The sequence below is a fragment of the Carassius carassius genome, chromosome 29 (assembly GCF_963082965.1).
Source record: "Carassius carassius chromosome 29, fCarCar2.1, whole genome shotgun sequence".
Classification (NCBI taxonomy): domain Eukaryota; kingdom Metazoa; phylum Chordata; class Actinopteri; order Cypriniformes; family Cyprinidae; genus Carassius; species Carassius carassius.
In genome coordinates this window covers 1357263-1377013 of record NC_081783.1, presented here as the reverse complement: position 1 = coordinate 1377013, position 19751 = coordinate 1357263, and the positions used below count along the sequence as shown (strand labels likewise).

Genomic DNA, 19751 nt, shown 5'->3' with positions numbered 1-19751 from the left:
AGGATGTATTCAGCAAGCAACTCGCAACTAAACTACCACCTCATCGGCCATGGGACTGTGCAATCGACCTACTACCTGGAGCCACCTTACCTAAAGGACGCATTTACCCTCTGTCCATCCCAGAGCAGAAGGCCATGTAGGAGTATGTGGAGGAAGCCCTCAATCAACAGTTCATTCGGACCTCAACCTCCCCTGCAGCTTCAAGCTTTTTCTTCGTGGGTAAAAAGGACGGAGGCTTGCGGCCGTGCATCGACTACAGACATCTGAATTTTCAAACCATCAAGTATAGCTATCCCCTTCCTCTGGTTCCAGCAGCTTTGGAACAGCTGCGTGGAGCCCAAATCTTCACCAAATTAGACCTTCGTTCAGCCTACAATCTCATTCGCATTAGGCGGGGCGACGAATGGAAGACCGCGTTCGTCACCCCCTCCGGCCATTATGAATACCTCGTCATGCCCTTCGGATTATCCAACGCCCCAGCAGTCTTCCAGGGATACATGAACGAGGTCTTCAGGAACTACCTCAATAGGTTCGTCATAGTATATATCGACGACATACTCATCTACTCCTCTTCACTTTCTGAACACCGCAAACATGTCATCCAAGTCCTAGAAAAGCTGAGAGAACACCAACTGTATCTGAAGCTGGAGAAGTGTGAGTTCCATATTCCCTCCGTACAGTTCTTGGGCTTCATCATTGACCAACACGGAGTACAAATGGACCAGAGGAAGGTGGAAACCATTCACAACTGGCCACAGCCCACTTCGGTAAAGGAGCTTCAGCGGTTTTTAGGATTTGCCAATTTCTATTGAAGATTCATCAAGGGTTTCAGTCTCATCAGTACTCCATTAACTTCTTCTCTGAAAGGCTGGCCGAAGTCTCTGTCCTTATCATCTGAAGCCCTCCAAGCATTCCATGACCTCAAAGATGCGTTTGCCTCTGCCCCAATACTGGTACATCCCAACCCCGATCTTCCATTTATCATTGAAGTCGACGCTTCTTCCACTGGTGTTGGTGCTGTATTGTCTCAGCGGCAGGTTGAGCCTCCCAAACTCCATCCATGTGCCTTCACTCCAAATGTGCCTTCACTCCATGTGCCTTCTTTTCCAAGAAACTGTCCCCGGCGGAGCGGAACTATGATGTCGGTAACCGGGAACTACTGGCTATCAAATTAGCACTGGAAGAATGGAGACACTGGCTGGAGGGAGCTAATCATCAATTCGAAGTCCTAACCGACCATAGAAATCTGGAATATCTGAGAGAAGCTAGAAGGTTGAACCCTCGTCAGGCCCGTTGGGCACTCTTCTTCACCAGATTCGATTTCCGGGTCACCTATCGTCCCGGTAGCAAGAACTCCAAGGCTGACGCATTATCTCGTATTCATCAAGCATCTTCTGATGAAAACTCTTCTGAACCTATCCTCCCTCCAGCCATCTTCCTCAACCCCATCTTATGGGACATTGATGACCAAATCGCCCAAGCAAACAATCTTCAACCCGCTCCACCGGGAGGTCCAGAAGGCCTCATCTTCGTACCACCTCAACTCCGTACCAGCCTTCTGGACTCAGCACATTCTACCCCGGGCTCTGGACATCCAGGTAGTAGGCGTACCCTCTCGCTCCTCCTTCAACGGTACTGGTGGCCATCCATCTCCCAGGACGTCTCACGTTACATCAAGAGATGATCAGTCTGCGCTGTTACCAATACTCCCAGAAGACTTCCGGAGGGGAAACTCGTTCCTCTACCCATTCCTCATCGTCCGTGGTCCCATCTTGGGATAGACTTCATGACAGACCTTCCTCGATCCAACGGAAACACTTGTGTGTTCGTCGTAGTGGACAGGTTTTCCAAATCATGTAAGCTGATACCATTGCCCGGATTACCTACCACATTTGAAGCAGCCGAAGCTCTCTTCACTTTCGTCTTCCGAAACTTCGGCATCCCTGAAGAGATTGTCTCAGATCGTGGACCACAGTTCATCTCTCGGGTATGGAAAGCCTTCTTCAAACTCCTCGGAGTCACGGTAAACCTTTCCTCTGGACATCACCCTCAGACTAACGGCCAGACTGAGCGGAAGATCCAGGAGATTGGACGGTACCTCCGATCTTATTGCCACCAGTACCAAGACAGCTGGAACCAGTTCCTCCCCTGGGCCGAATATGCCCAGAATTCCCTCCGCCAGAGCACCACTGGACTCACACCATTCCAATGTGTTTTAGGTTACCAACCTCCTCTCTTCCCTTGGTCTGGTGAACCGTCGGAAGTTCCTGCTGTCGACTACTGGTTCCATCAAAGCGAGAGGGTATGGGACTCAGCTCATGTACACCTTCAGCAGGCAGTGCGGAGACACAAGAGACAAGCCGACCGTCGTAGAACCGAACCTCCTCAATACCATCCCGGGCAAAAGGTATGGCTCTCGCCGCGGGACATATGTCTCCGCCTGCCCTGCAGAAAGCTAAGTCCTCGATACATCGGACCATTCACTGTGCAGAGGCAGCTCAATGACGTCACTTATCGTCTCAACCTTCCTCCTGAGTATAAAATTGCACCATCATTCCATGTATCCTTGCTCAAACCTCACACTGAACCTGTCACTCCTCCCTCCTCAGATCCTGCCCCGGCGGATGTACCTCCTCCTCCCGTTCCTGTTGAAGAGGAGGCCATCTACAGAGTCCACAACATCTTAGACTCTCGGCGACGAGGTCCCCGGTTGGAATACCTGGTCGACTGGGAGGACTATGGACCTGAGGAGCGTTCCTGGGTTCATCAAGATGACATCCTTGATCCTACACTACTCACCCAGTTCCATTCTGACCATCCGGACCGTCCTGCACCTAGAGGTCGCGGGAGACCTCGTCGCCATACTCGTCCCTTTTCCCAGTCGTCAAGAGCCACCTCAGGGGGGGGGGGGGGGGTACTGTCACTGCCACGCCGTCATCTTCACTCGCTCCACCCTCTCGTTCACTCTCCCCTGAATACTAATCACCCTCACCTGGCCATCTCATCATCTCATGTCCTTTATAAACCACTCTCACTCACCAGTCATCGTCTGGCCTCGTCAATACCACTGACAACAGACTCACCCGAGCTACTCACCTCTAAGAAAACCACTTACCTTCTGAAGTCATCATTCCCGTTCATCAGCCGTCAGCCATCCGCCTTCCTTCGGAGAACCTTCCCGATCTCTTCCTCCAGCTCCTAAACCAGAGACTTTGGAACCTTCCCGATCTCTTCCTCCAGCTCCTAAACCAGAGACTTTGGTTACCATTCAGTTAAGTCACAGAGAACGATATCTTCAACTTCATTACTCACCTTTGCATCCCGGCCCTGTTGCACTTGTTTAATACATCTCATTTCTACTTACCACCTGTCTGCCTCTTGTGATTCCGTTACAGTTTGAAAGTGTTTTGATCTTTTATTGTTCATTCACACTTTACATTGTGGCTTCATTATTTAACATAAATTGCCAATGAAAAAATTATTCTGCTGAACATTCATTCATCTTAGGTATTCCGATATTTAATAACACATTGTTAAAATTGAAAGTTGCAACTGTTATTTAATGAGCTAACATGAACTAAGACTTGTATTTTTTAACAAAGATTAATAACTTCTATAGTAAATGTAGCTATTGCTCATTGTTTATCTGTGCATTTATTGAATGAGCACTATGCGATGTCCGAACTGATTACACTAAATTTTATGTATTGCACTGTATTTTATGTAAAATCATTTTCTATTTTTAAACTGTCTTAAATTAATTTTAAGTAAATTTTTTAAACTTTTCATTTTCAAGTTCTTAAATTACTTGTTTTATTTTTGTGATTATTTTTCTTCATGACTTTTTTTTTTACATTCTTTTTGAATTACCATTGTATATGAAATGTGCTATATAAATAAACTTGCCTTGAATGTTAATGCATTAACTAAGGTTAACTAATGAGGTCTTACTGTAAAGTGATACCTATTGGTTTTTATAGTTCTTTTGCACTTTAATGTGTAAAACATTTAACTTTTATATATTTTTCTGTATTGTTTAATTGTTTTAAATGTTTAGTTATTTTTGTTATAAGAAAAAAAAGTTATTTAACCTGTTATACTGTATTATGACCACTTTTTTAAAACAAAATTTCAATACCGTGATAATACCGTTTACTGTGATAAAAGCATTATCAATTAACCGCAACAGGAAAATTTGATACCGGCATATCCCTAATATATATATGTACAGTATCTGGTGATTCATGTATTAAAACCTCACCAGGACATGGTTTGAGTCTAATGGTCTTCTGTGCGTGACTGACGTGGTTCTTCATGCTGCAGCTGATGTCTCCATCAGTTCCCTCATCCAGATCAATGCTGGTGTTTCCATCCATCAGTGGACCTCCATTCAGAGTCCAGCTGTAGAGGAGCTGATCTCCCTCAGAGGAGCAGAACACCCTCATCACCCCACTGGAGGAGCAGATGATTGACACTTCCACTGAGCCAATAGGAGCTGGAGGGAGGGACACATCACAGTCACATGACTTTTATCTCTACTCATTATGAGTCAATATCAAGACATTTCTTAACCAAAGTTTTCATCTGATAGCTGGACTTGCTGAATTAAACACTGGCATTTCATTATGAAAATAGACTTAGTACATGAAAAGTGCAGATTCTGTTGACTAAATTCTTCCAGATATTTAATAACGAGCTGCAATAAAACACAGAGATTCAACTAATTCATTTGCATGAGAGTGAGATCTTTGGAGAACATGAGATTGTAATGAGTCTGATGAGAGAGTTTCTGTACCTTCAACAATCACTTGAAGATCTCGAGATGTTTCTGAGCCATCTGGGTGATCGAGTCTTAATGTGTAATTTCCTGAATCTGTTCTGATCACATAGTTTATTATCAGTATGCCATTAATGACTGTCACTTCAGGTCTGTTATTATAAAGATCACACTGACTCATCCTCATCCTGTCATTCTTTACTCTACAAACTGGACCATCCGCTGTGTAGTAGTTTATTCTCTTTGTTATCTTCAGATCATATTTACTAGCATCCAGCACCATCAGCAGATTGAGTTTGTGTCCCAGAGCTGTGTAACAGGTATCAGACTGACCAAACCAGCAGAACTGATCCAGACCTGAAGAACAACACACACACACACACACACAAATGTGCTGAAATCTACAGATATCATGAACTAAAATCTCTGTTCTTCTTCATCATAAACACTGATGCTCTCCTCCTTTCTCTCAAGTAACTGTCATTTGTGTGCAGGGACGTGCACAGGAATTTTGAGGGGCAGTTGCTCTGACCTGAAAAAAGCCAACCCCCCCTCCCCAACAAAACAAAAAAACTCACGGGCTATATGAAGGACTGAGAATATATATATATATATATATATATATATATATATATATATATATATATATATATACACAAAGAAGTAAAATAATGAAATACAGCACTCAATCACCTTAACTACAACTAATAATAACTCAGAAAAACACTTGAAAAACACTTGAGACTTGAGTCATGAAAATCATCAATATATCAATACATCTATCAATATCCTATCAAGTCACTGATAGTCACTAGTGGTATTTATGTTCTGCTCAGGAAAGATCTTTGAAATGACCTCTAAATAGCCTATGTCTTTTTAGATTACAATTATTTAGCATGCAGCTCTTTAACTCTGTACTTTCTACAGTAGCATGGTCCTCTCATCTCATATTTGGTGATCCTCACTTAGGCCTACAGTGCCTGCCCTATGTGCCTCCTCCTGGTCCACATTTTCCTCACATTGTCTGGAGGCTTGTGACTGCTCTTCCTCATCTTAAATGTAATGTAATTATGAAACATTGCCATTAGTAGGCTAAAATATGAGTCTGATTAAATAATCAATTCTCCTACACAGTGTCATGTCCTCTTTATCACAGTGCAAAGTCTCTGTCTCACCTACTGGTTGGATTGTTCAGCCAACCCTGCACTGATGTGCTGCCCTTTGATGCCTCCCTGAATTGTCTCTTCCTCTCCTGAATCCACCTCTTTTCAATGGGCATCTTGGCTTCAAACAATACCCAAAATACAGAGGTGTCAAGTAACAAAGTACAAATACTTTGTTAACTTACTAAAGTAGAAGTTTTGGGTATCTATACTTTACTGGAATATTTATTTTTCAGCCTACTTTTTACATCTACTCCTTACATTTTCACGCAAGTATCTCCTTACATTTTAAAAATAGGTTTGTTACTGCTATTTCATTTCACCTTGCTTTCATTCCGGCTTGTCATCATTAAAAAAAAAAAAAAAAAAAAAAAAACCTATCCAGGTAAATCGTGCCAACCAGATGGAGTGAATTTGATTGTGGTTTGATGAGAAGTATAAACATATACCATTCCGACACCCTATTGGTTTGTACGCGATCCATCGCACCTGCACATGACACAAATCAAATCACACTACAGCAAGTACATAGCCAGTTTTGGGTTTGTTTATCAAAAAATATATTTCTTAAAAGATATTATTTCTCAACTACTAGCTCATTTATCAAATGGACTTCAGTAGAGGGCACTCCACTCAGGACCATTCCACCCATGTCAAGTCAAGTAACCTTTATTTATATAGCGCTTTAAACAAAATACATTGCGTCAAAGCAACTGAACAACATTCATTAGGAAAACAGTGTGTCAATAATGCAAAATGATAGTTAAAGGCAGTTCATCATTGAATTCAGTGATGTCATCTCTGTTCAGTTAAATAGTGTCTGTGCATTTATTTGCAATCAAGTCAACGATATCGCTGTAGATGAAGTGACCCCAACTAAGCAAGCCAGAGGCGACAGCGGCAAGGAACCGAAACTCCATCGGTGACAGAATGGAGAAAATACCTTGGGAGAAACCAGGCTCAGTTGGGGGGCCAGTTCTCCTCTGACCAGACGAAACCAGTAGTTCAATTCCAGGCTGCAGCAAAGTCAGATTGTGCAGAAGAATCATCTGTTTCCTGTGGTCTTGTCCTGGTGGTCCTCTGAGACAAGGTCTTTACAGGGGATCTGTATCTGGGGCTCTAGTTGTCCTGGTCTCGGCTGTCTTTCAGGGCAGTAGAGGTCCTTTCTAGGTGCTGATCCACCATCTGGTCTGGATACGTACTGGATCCGGGTGACTGCAGTGACCCTCTGATCTGGATACAGACTGGATCTGGTGGCCACGGTGACCTCGGAACAAGAGAGAAACAGACAAATATTAGCGTAGATGCCATTCTTCTAATGATGTAGCAATTACATAGGGTGTTATGGGAAGTGTTTCCGGTTCCGGTTTACCTAATTAATGCAGCCTAAAAATCCTTTAACGGAATTGGATATTAAAAGCATATTAGTATGTTATGTGTAAGTCAGGTTAAAGAGATGGGTCTTTAATCTAGATTTAAACTGCAAGAGTGTGTCTGCCTCCCGAACAATGTTAGGTAGGTTATTCCAGAGTTTAGGCGCAAAATAGGAAAAGGATCTGCCACCCGCAGTTGATTTTGATATTCTAGGTATTATCAAATTGCCTGAGTTTTGAGAACGTAGCGAACGTAGAGGATTATAATGTAAAAGGAGCTCATTCAAATACTGAGGTGCAAAACCATTCAGGGCTTTATAAGTAACAAGCAATATTTTAAAATCTATACGATGTTTGATAGGGAGCCAGTGCAGTGTTGACAGGACCGGGCTAATATGGTCATACTTCCTGGTTCTAGTAGGAACTCTTGTGCTGCATTTTGGACTAGCTGTAGTTTGTTTACTAAGCGTGCAGAACAACCACCCAATAAAGCATTACAATAATCTAACCTTGAGGTCATAAATGCATGGATTAACATTTCTGCATTTGACATTGAGAGCATAGGCCATAATTTAGATACATCTTTGAGATGGAAAAATGCAGTTTTACAAATGCTAGAAACGTGGCTTTCTAACGAAAGATTGTGATCAAATAGCACACCTAGGTTCCTAACTGATGACGAAGAATTGACAGAGCAACCATCAAGTCTAAGACAGTGTTCTAGGTTATTACAAGCAGAGTTTTTAGGTCCTATAATTAACACCTCTGTTTTTTTTCAGAATTTAGCAGTAAGAAATTACTTGTCATCCAGTTTTTTATATCGACTATGCATTCCATTAGTTTTTCAAATTGGTGTGTTTCACCGGGCCGCGAAGAAATATAGAACTGAGTATCATCAGCATAACAGTGAAAGCTAACACCATATTTCCTGATGATATCTCCCAAGGGTAACATATAAAGCGTGAAGAGTAGCGGCCCTAGTACTGAGCCTTGAGGTACTCCATACTGCACTTGTGATCGATATGATACATCTTCATTCACTGCTACGAACTGATGGCGGTCATATAAGGACGATTTAAACCATGCTAATGCACTTCCATTAATGCCAACAAAGTGTTCAATTCTATGTAAAAGAATGTTGTGGTCAATTGTGTCAAACGCAGCACTAAGATCCAATAAAACTAATAAAGAGATACACCCAGGATCAGATGATAAGAGCAGATCATTTGTAACTCTAAGGAGAGCAGTCTCAGTACTATGATACGGTCTAAATCCTGACTGGAAATCCTCACATATACCATTTTTCTCTAAGAATGAATATAATTATGATGATACCACCTTTTCTAGTATCTTGGACAGAAAAGGGAGATTCGAGATTGGTCTATAATTAACTAGTTCTTTGGGGTCAAGTTGTGGTTTTTTGATGAGAGGCTTAATAACAGCCAGTTTGAAGGTTTTGGGGACATATCCTAATGACAATGAGGAATTAATAATAGTCAGAAGAGGATCTGTGACTTCTGGAAGCACCTCTTTTAGGAGCTTAGATGGTATAGGGTCTAACATACATGTTGTTGGTTTAGATGATTTAACAAGTTTATACAATTTTTCCTCTCCTATAGTAGAGAATGAGTGGAACTGCTCCTCAGGGGGTCTATAGTGCACTGTATGATGCGATACTGTAGCTGACGGCTGAATGGTTGCAATTTTATCTCTAATTGTATCGATTTTAGAAGTAAAGTAGTTCATAAATTCCCATCAACCACCAGATGTCACCATATCATCACTTTGACACTAGCACCTCTCATACTGTTGCACCACACCCGAACTACATCTCCCATGAGTCACTGCATCACAATCACCTTGCCACACCTGCACCTCATTCATCAGCCAATTTCCTTGCCACACCTGCACCTCATTTACACACACAGAAAAGCAGCACAATCACTCCCACTCACTGCAAAGTCGCGTTTAGCCTGTCTGACATTTCCGAGCATTTTCCCCCTGTGTTTGTTATTCCCGTGTTTGACCTTTGGACTGTGTATTCAACTCTGATTTATCTGCTGCCTGCCCCGATCTCCGCTTGTTTCTGGTTTCGATTCTGGTAATCCCTGACACACCTGACGCCATTCCTGATTTCTGCCAGTCTGACCATTCTCTAAATAAATACTGTATTTGGATGCGAACACCTTCGACTGTCTTCATAACAACTGTAGGTAGTTCGGTAGCAAGACATTTGAATAAATTAGCGTTTGCGATTGACAACGCAATTGACAATTTTGTGATGAGTAGGCTATACCAACTTTGTAACTCGTTACCCCCCAACACTGGACATAGCAGACATATGTAGCAAATATGGGAAGCTATCAATCAAGAAGGTATCGGGATTATGAGTTATTTTTCATTTTTAGTTTTTGATTAATCACTTGGATTAATCATTCATTTTGACAGCATTAATGTTTATTGTAAACAGACAACCATACAAGGGTAATTGTTACTAAGCCTGCCCTGGGTACACCAATGTTCTTGTCTATTGCCTTCGCAGATTCCTGCAGCTAAGCTTGGATGTACATTTACATTCCATTAAAGGTTATTGATGACATGCCTCTGAAGTTTGACTTTTTGCACTATTACAATACTTATGGGCAACTAGTCATCATATCTCTAGTTCTTTAATGTATTTGCATTGTACTAAAGTGCGTTAATTTTCAATGGGCATATATGAGGCTGAAACAGGTAGCCTAGTGCATCCCAAATTTTTCAAAATGAACATTTTAATGTAACATTATAGTCATTATGGCCTATGACCTTCAGAATTTTTTTGTGGGGTAGTGCACAATAGACCCCTGTGGCATGGCCTAAGCTTTTTTTCTTAATACCATTTTTTCCTTTACATTATTTTTACTTTTATACTTTAAGTAGTTTTGAAACCAGTACTTTTACACTTTTACTTGAGTAAAAAGCTTGAGTTGATACTTAAACTTCTACAAAAGTCTTTTTAAACCCCAGTATCTATACTTCTACTTGAGTAATGAATGTGAATACTTTTGACACCACTGCCAAAATAGTGATAGGATTTAAGCATTTAACCATTTTGAATACAATAATTTATGTGATGCATTACTTCCATCATTCATTCTTCTTGTTAAAACGTAACATGCGGAACTAACTATCAGCAGACATGTAGCTTAGTTTGCCTAATGCCTACAAAAAAAATATTAGCCTAGGCTGCTTGTCTGCAAGCTATCTATCTGATTATTTATGGTAAAATGTGGCAAACTCAGCCTGGATTTATGAAGATTTTTATTAATTTCATAAAACTTGATGATGATGATCCTTCGTTTCACAACATCACAATACATGATACACAATACTTGTGGCCCAGCGCGGCCTCGTTTATGTGTGGCTCAGCGCGGCCTCGTCTACGTGTGGCTCAGCGCGGCCTCGTCTACTTGTGGCTCAGCGCGGCCTCGTTTATGTGTGGCTCAGCGCGGCCTAGTCATGTGTGGCTCAGCGCGGCCTCGTCTATGTGTGGCTTAATGCGGCCTAGTCATGTGTGGCTCAGCGTGGCCTCGTCTATGTGTGGCGCAGCATGGCTCGTCACATGTTATTCAAAAATAATCATTTACATTTTTTTTAAATGGAACCCTATTATAACCGTCAAACCACGAGTATTGAAGTTTTCATGTCTATCATGCTTGTTGATTGCTAACTATTTTATTTCTACTTTTATTTTAGGTACGCCAAGATAGACAGCCAGCAAGTATATTAATTTTCCATTTCTGGGGGGTAGGCTCCATTCCAATGGAATTATTCTTCCACTAGTTTTTGGGGGTCGGCTGCGCCCCTGCCTTCATCTTCAGGCAGGAAATACCGAATCCGTACCCTCGGACAGCTATTTACAGATGGGGCCTACGCCAAATACAACCATATAGCTTGCTGGGTCATAAATAAATGGATGAATTGTTACAATATCTTCTCCGAGTCTTTCTGGTAGAAATGAAAGCTTTAGCATAAGTTCTGCCAGGAAGACTCAATTGTTAGCGTCACCTATTACCTTCTCAATTGTCCAATCACGTTCTAATAATAGAAGTATAAAAGAACCTGTGCTTACACTTGTCTGAGTTTGCAGATGCTGAACGCTTCACTCACCACCACCCACCCCACCACCACCAAGATGGGCTCCTCCTTCACAAATAACAAGCTTCTTCGATACATCACAAACTCACCTTTTACGACAACGTTGAGTCGTCTCATCCAACAACCGCGACAATCTCCTTCTAGGGCCGCTCATGCAGGCTCAGCTCAGGTACTGCAGCCACGTAAACAGAGTTTGCCCTTCCCCTACTGACTTTCACTTTCGGTGCCCGAATATGGAAGTGAATGAGGCTTTGCGATTTTTATTTTTTATCTAGGCCTACTTGAAAATCTGCATCGATTATATGGTTTATTTACATTTTATTTATTTTTTTCCCCTCAGAAGGGCAACGTGAGTCAAGAAGGGCATCCTGGGCAACCTGTGCACTTCCCTGTTTGTGTGTCTCCAGAATACTGTAGGATACTGAACATAATCCTATTACTGGACAGTTTTAGTGTAATACAAAATAAATATTCAAATAATTTTTTTTAAATATTCATAAAACATTCATTTCAATTTAAAATGTCTGCTTAACATTAGAATGTAAACTAGTCTGTATTATCTTACATCTTAACGGTAACTTAATTAAAATTACAGTATCATGCTTTCAAAGTCTACATAGTATAAATCTCTCTATTCATGTCAACGGGAGATGTTTTTTTATTGGCAGAATTTGTCTCTATCCTAAACTTGCTGAATCCCATTACACAGTGACATTTCTCTTTTAATTAATAGTGTTTTGATATTTCTCATATCATATTTAATGTAAAAACATTTGATGAATCCCTCTGTATGTAGTATAAAAATAAAATAAAATAAATAGAAATGTTTATTAAAAAAAAAAAAAACTTTCCAGCGCAATATACATGGAGAAACACACTTCCTCACAGACTGTAAACGAATGTTTGTAATACTCCACAAACAAAGATGTGTAAACTATAACTAGATCACTGTTGACTCAAAATCTGTATTTATAACTTTTTCAGAGATAGATCTGATTGATCAGCTTCATAAGAGTCTGATGTGAAAGTGACTCACATGCAGCAGTTTGCAGCAGCATCAGTCCAAAGATGAGCATCATTTCTCTAAAGTCCAGTTTCAGAAGAACTCAATCCCAGCAGAAGAGTGTGACGCTGCTTCAGATCGTCTGTGTTCTGGCTCTCATCAAGACAAGCGTCTTCACGGCGAGACTCACACTCGACTCACACACGAGGAAACCTCTGACCGCTTCACTGAGGAAAGAGGAAGTTTCTTCTTCTGGGGGAAGACAGATGCTGTTAGTTTGCACTATAATACATCTGAAACAAGAGAAACTAGAGAAAGAAAGAACTAGTATCAGGAACATAAAAAAGTGCAACTCAATCTTGTTTTGGACGTAAGAAGTGGACAGCATTTGTTTCTGAGTGAAGTAAAATGGCTATTTATACAAATGACGTCACAGATTCTGTTTCAGATCAAATAAAACAGTATCTTTCCTGTATTAATGAAATGCTCTGGACAGTTTGATTGAGAGTAAAGCAGAATCAGCTCTACATGCAGCTGTGTGTATTGAGTGTGTGCTGCTGTTTGACTCAGTTCTAGTCAGTTGACATGTGAATGAAGAGAGGATTGTGATCTTCTGTTGACTGGAGCAGAGACTCATGGGACTCGTTGAGTTTGTAGCTGCTCAGAGCTGCTGATGTAGAGAGCGCCACCTGCAGGAGAAAACTACAACTACAGCTGCACTCTTTCACAGCCATCTGATCTCATCTCATTCAGAACAACAGGACTGAAATGAGCTTAATCTGATTTATCTGAACTTAATATATCATTAAACCTACTTTAAGTATTTTTTTTGTTGTTAAAATGAACGAATAACTCATTAATAATCAATGAAACATTAACAGATTATTCGTTATATAATCTCAATACATTAAAGCGTCATGTTTGTGCTCTTATTTTTATTCTTATTTTCTTGATTCATGACACTACTCCTGAAAATAACTCATATATTTAGATGTCGGTTGCATTTAGCTGGAAATACAATATTTACCTCAAGAACAGTGACTGTCATCAAACTATTCCACATGTGACCCAGTTTTATGTTTTAATCACATAGTTTTGTAACAGAGATCAAGTTTAACTGCAAAAAATACTTTTTCAGGAATAATATCAAACACACTTTCTTTGTTCTGAGCGACATCTGCAGGAGGAAACAAGAGTTACAGCTGAAATTATTTGGTAAAAATAATTTGATTTCTGCAAATACCTTTTCATTTCTAAGTGTTTTATTTTCAGATTTAACTCAGAAAACAAATTCAGCAATGACCCCATTTACAACGTCTAAAAAGGACATGTTTAGCAATGTTCTATGATGCATGAATGTGGTTATATGTGTTTAAAGTTAACTGCAAATTCAAGCAAATCCACAGACACTACAAAACTGAGAAACAGATCAAGAGCTTCAAACAGATAAAACATCTTAACAGACCTGTAAATGAAAGAAATCAACCCTAATGACAGAATAAAGTAAAAGAACAAGAGCATAAAATCTGGTTTAATTCATATCTCCTGGTCTTAATAAATCTCTTGGGTTTGTATGATAAGATCTGCTGTTGGCAGCTGAAAGCTGGATTGATGTGAGAATCTGTGAGATTATGAAGTTATTTCTCATAGATGTGATGATCTGCTGCTGCTCTCATGAATCTTCTGCTGTGTGTTCATGTCCTTCTCTAAATCTTCTCATCCTCACTTTCTGATCTTCCTGTTTCTTTCCTAAACACATCATCATCATCATCATCATCATCAACAACATCATCACACTCTTAATATCTGGATGTCAAATCCATAATGATGATGATAAATGTCGCTCACCTGATGTGTGTCTCATGTAGATGTGAAAAGCTCCTAACAGACCGAACAGAAACATCAGCTGAAGACACCAGACCACAACAAACACTCTTTTGTGTTCCAAAGACGAAGGAAGGGCTTAAGGGTTTGGAATGACATGAAGGGGAGTAATTAATGACAGAACTTTTGGGTCAACTATCCCATTAAGAGAAGAGACTTGACTGTTCTTCATCGTTGGTGTTGCTGTGGTTGTTATATACAGCATCTGGACATTAAATTAAAATCTCACCAGGATAGGGTTTGAATCTAATGCTCTTCTGTGAGGAGCTGAAGGGAGGCTCAACTCATGAGTCAATATCAAGACAAAACAAGACTAAAAAGAATTTACACCTGAAATGAAAGCTGGACTCACTGAATGAAATATGCAGCGTATCTCAGTGATGAGACAACAATGCAGCAAATGACTTTTTAAAATGCGTTCACATTACTTTTTAAAATAGTATATAGTAAGGAACATGCTGGTGTTTCATTTTGGAAATAGTCTTAGTACATGGAAAGTGCATATTAATTAGATTTTATTCTTACAGACTTTTAATAATGAGCTGCGATAAAAACCTTTAGAGAAGATGAGATTGTAATGAGTCTGATGAGAGAGTTTCTGTACCTTCAAAAATCACTTGAAGATCTCCTCGAGATGTTTCTGAGCCGTCTGAGTGAGAGAGTCTTAATCTGTAATTCCCTGAATCTGCTCTGATCACACGGTTTATTATCAGAGTCCCATTAATGACTGTCACTTCAGGTCTGTTATTATAAAGATCACATTCACTCATCCTCATCCTGTCATACTTTACTCTACAAACAAGATCATCCACTGTGTTGTTGTTTATTCTCTTTATTATCTGCAGATCATATTTACTAGCGTCCTGCACCATCATCAGATTGAGTTTGTGTCCCAGAGCTGCGTAGCAGGGATCAGACTGATCAAAACTGCAGAACCGGTCCAGACCTGAAGAACAACACACACACACACACACACACTGAAATCTACAGACATCATGAACTAAAATCAGGCACAACTTACACATTTACAGATTTACAGAAGAAAACAGGCTTATTCTGATCTCACAGATCTCATCTCTGTTCATCTTCACCATAAACACAGATGCTCTCCTCCTTTCTCTTGAGTAACTGTCATTTGTGTGTCTCCTGAATACTCCAGGATTCTGAACATAATCCTATCACTGGACTGTTTTAGTGTAATACAAAATAACTGTTCAAATAAAACATTTAAACATTAAGTTCAATTTAAAATGTCTGTTTAACATCGCAATGCAAACTAGTCTGTATGATCTTATTCATCTTAATGGTAACTTTATTCAAATTAAAATATCATACTTTCAAAATCTACATAGTTTTTTTTTTCCCTAAATCTCTTTATGGATGTTAACATAAGATGTTTTTCTTAAAGTCAGAATTTGCCTTTATCCTAAACTTTCTGCTGAATCCCATACATTGACATTTCTCTTTTAATTAATAATGTTTTGATATTTCTATATTCTATATATCTATGTAAATGGTAAACAACATAAAACTGCTCCTATCATGTCGTTTCAGTCGGCCAAGGCTACTCGGTATGTGCTGTTTATAGGCCTACTGTTTTTTTTTTTTTATAATACATACTTTTACCCATATAGGTGCTTTCTCAGATATGCACTAATAACCAAGTTATGGCTCAGTGTGTGTCCATAATCTACATGTCCTTTCCTTATCGAAGCTGTCAATGTGCTTTATGTAAATGTATACGATTGTCTTGTGTCAGTGTTCGTCTTGTGTCCTTGTTTGTAACTTGTGCCTTGTCACAAATGAAGAGCTGGAGCAATACAATTATTCACTCTATTTTAGCTAATTGTTAAGTGAGAATATTATGTTTAAGTTTTTTATTGGTTCATTTAAAAAAATGAAAAGGTGTGTTTCTAACCGAGGTGAACACGCTGAGTGTTCATAATACATGTATTAGGCCAGATGTTGACGATTTCAGTATGTTTCATGTGCATTTACTGTGTCTATAGCTCCGTTTCTGTAACTGTGGAACTGAAAATAAATAAATCATAAGTGAACAAGTGTGTAATATTTACAGAATACAATATTCATATTAATAGAAGCTGTCAATACTGAGTGAATAATGAATTTCTGATGTATATACTCCATTGTAACTTAAGATCCTTAACAAGAAGGATTGTTCATTGTGAGCAGTAGCGGCTCCTGACAGTAAATTTAGGTGGGGCAGAGTCTGGGTCGTAGCAGTAATATATATGAAAAACATTTCGAAAACTTTATATTCTAATCTCTGAACACATGCGGACAAAAAAATTGGCAGAGATGTCCTCGTGTTATCCTGTGGGTGGCGCACTGATGTTGCACAATGTTTCAAAAGCAGCCCATATTAAATCTATAAGTTAACTTTAATTAAAGAATATGCATGCTTAAAAAAACGCTCTTCAGTAGCCTACGGGTGACGTCACGGACACTACGTCCATGTTTTTATACAGTCTATGATACATGCCTGCGAAATCAATGCAAATTAAAAAATATATAAAATTAAAATATTATCAAAAATCTGAAAAGTATTTGTTGCAGACTGTTGAACACATTTAAAATGTATTATTGTTTCGGTTTATATAGAGGTCTATGGTGTGGATGAATATTTTGGTATGTGAGTTTGATAACACACTAGACTTACTTATTCTGTGCATTTTAGCACGTATTGTGTGAAATCATGTTTATTCTGTCCATCAAAAGTTGGCTGTCACTTTGAGTGTCAGCAGCGCAACAAAAATAGACATGAAACCCTCGCTTCACTGCTGCCCATGCTACGCTCCTGCTGTCGGTGTGAATGCTATGAATACACTCACTTGATTAACATGCACGGCGAAAAAAATAAACACTGCTCAAATGCCCCACACGCTTGCAGTGTGAAACCGCCGTAACTCAAACTAAGATCTGATAACTCTTAAACTAGATCACTGCAGACTTTTAATGTAATACTACAACTCAAATGTTTAGAGATAGATCTGATTGATCAGCTTCATAAGAGTCTGATGTGAAAGTGACTCACATGCAGCAGTTTGCAGCAGCATCAGTCCGAAGATGAGCATCATTTCTCTAAAGTCCAGTTTCAGAAGAACTCAATCCCAGCAGAAGAGTGTGACGCTGCTTCAGATCGTCTGTGTTCTGGCTCTCATCAAGACAAGCGTCTTCACGGCGAGACTCACACTCGACTGACACACGAGGAAACCTCTGACCGCTTCACTGAGGAAAGAGGAAGTTTCTTCTTCTGGGGGAAAACACATGCTGTTAGTTTGCACTATAATACATCTGAAACAAGAGAAACTAGAGAAAGAAAGAACTAGTATCAGGAACATAAAAAAGTGCAACTCAATCTTGTTTTGGACGTAAGAAGTGGACAGCATTTGTTTCTGAGGGAAGTAAAATGGCTATTTATATAAATGACGTCACAGATTCAGTTTCAGATCAAATAAAACAGTATCTTTCCTGTATTAATGAAATGCTCTGGACAGTTTGATTGAGAGTAAAGCAGAATCAGCTCTACATGCAGCTGTGTGTATTGAGTGTGTGCTGCTGTTTGACTCAGTTCTAGTCAGTTGACATGTGAATGAAGAGAGGATTGTGATCTTCTGTTGACTGGAGCAGAGACTCATGGGACTCGTTGAGTTTGTAGCTGCTCAGAGCTGCTGATGTAGAGAGCGCCACCTGCAGGAGAAAACTACAACTACAGCTGCACTCTTTCACAGACATCTGAACTCATTTCATTCAGAACAACAGGACTGAAATGAGCTTAATCTGATTTATCTGAACTTAATATATCATTAAACCTACTTTAAGGATTTTTTTTGTTGTTAAAATGAACGAATAACTCATTAATAATCAATTAAACATTAACAGATTATTCGTTAAATAATGTCAATACATTAAAGCGTCATGTTTGTGCTCTTATTTTTATTCTTATTTTCTTGATTCATGACACTACTCCTGAAAATAACTCATATATTTAGATGTCGGTTGCATTTAGCTGGAAATACAATATTTACCTCAAGAACAGTGACTGTCATCAAACTATTCCACATGTGACCCAGTTTTATGTTTTAATCACATAGTTTTGTAACAGAGATCAAGTTTAACTGCAAAAAATACTTTTTCAGGAATAATATCAAACACACTTTCTTTGTTCTGAGCGACATCTGCAGGAGGAAACAAGAGTTACAGCTGAAATTATTTGGTAAAAATAATTTGATTTCTGCAAATACCTTTTCATTTCTAAGTGTTTTATTTTCAGATTTAACTCAGAAAACAAATTCAGCAATGACCCCATTTACAACGTCTAAAAAGGACATGTTTAGCAATGTTCTATGATGCATGAATGTGGTTATATGTGTTTAAAGTTAACTGCAAATTCAAGCAAAACCACAGACACTACAAAACTGAGAAACAGATCAAGAGCTTCAAACAGATAAAACATCTAAACAGACCTGTAAATGAAAGAAATCAACCCTAATGACAGAATAAAGTAAAAGAACAAGAGCATAAAATCTGGTTTAATTCATATCTCCTGGTCTTAATAAATCTCTTGGGTTTGTATGATAAGATCTGCTGTTGGCAGCTGAAAGCTGGATTGATGTGAGAATCTGTGAGATTATGAAGTTATTTCTCATAGATGTGATGATCTGCTGCTGCTCTCATGAATCTTCTGCTGTGTGTTCATGTCCTTCTCTAAATCTTCTCATCCTCACTTTCTGATCTTCCGGTTTCTTTCCTAAAAGCATCATCATCATCATCATCATCACACTCTTAATATCTGGATGTCAAATCCATAATGATGATGATAAATGTCTCTCACCTGATGTGTGTCTCATGTAGATGTGAAAAGCTCCTAACAGACCGAACAGAAACATCAGCTCAAGACACCAGACCACAACAAACACCAGAGACACTGAACAACACAAACACAACCAATCAATGAACGACAATTAGACAGAAAACAAAACCTTCATGTTTGAAGCAGTGACACATTGTAATGTCTGTGTGCTCATCAGTCATCACTGATATCAACACAATTCACTGCTGAGATCAAGCTGAAACAAACTAAAGACACTTCAAGAATTAAGAGACTTGACTCTTCTTCATCGTTGGTGTTGATGTGGTTTATATATACACCACGTAGACATTCATGTATTAAAATCTCACCAGGACAGGGTTTGAGTCTAATGGTCTTCTGTGCGTGACTGACGTGGTTCTTCACGCTGCAGCTGATGTTTCCTTCAGTTCCTTCATCCAGATCAATGCTGCTGTTTCCATCCATTGGTCCTTCTTCTAGTATTTTTCCATTCAGAGTCCAGCTGTAGATGATCTGATCTCCCTCAGAGGAGCAGAACACTGAAGTCTGATTGGAGGAGCAG

At 39.4% G+C, this 19751-nt stretch overlaps 1 protein-coding gene across 1 annotated transcript in view; it reads right to left on the bottom strand.

The window, feature by feature from the left end:
* LOC132109356 (uncharacterized) overlaps nt 1–19751 on the bottom strand; it is a 271659-nt gene that overhangs the window by 167011 nt on the left and 84897 nt on the right. Inside the window, exons 11-13 of the mRNA XM_059515376.1 lie at nt 19540–19751; nt 4796–5134; nt 4262–4495 (exon numbers count right to left, since the gene is read on the bottom strand). The exon at nt 19540–19751 is cut by the window's right edge and continues 31 nt beyond it. Coding sequence (XP_059371359.1) covers nt 4262–4495; nt 4796–5134; nt 19540–19751 — 785 coding nt within the window. The remainder of the gene's footprint in view (nt 1–4261; nt 4496–4795; nt 5135–19539) is intronic.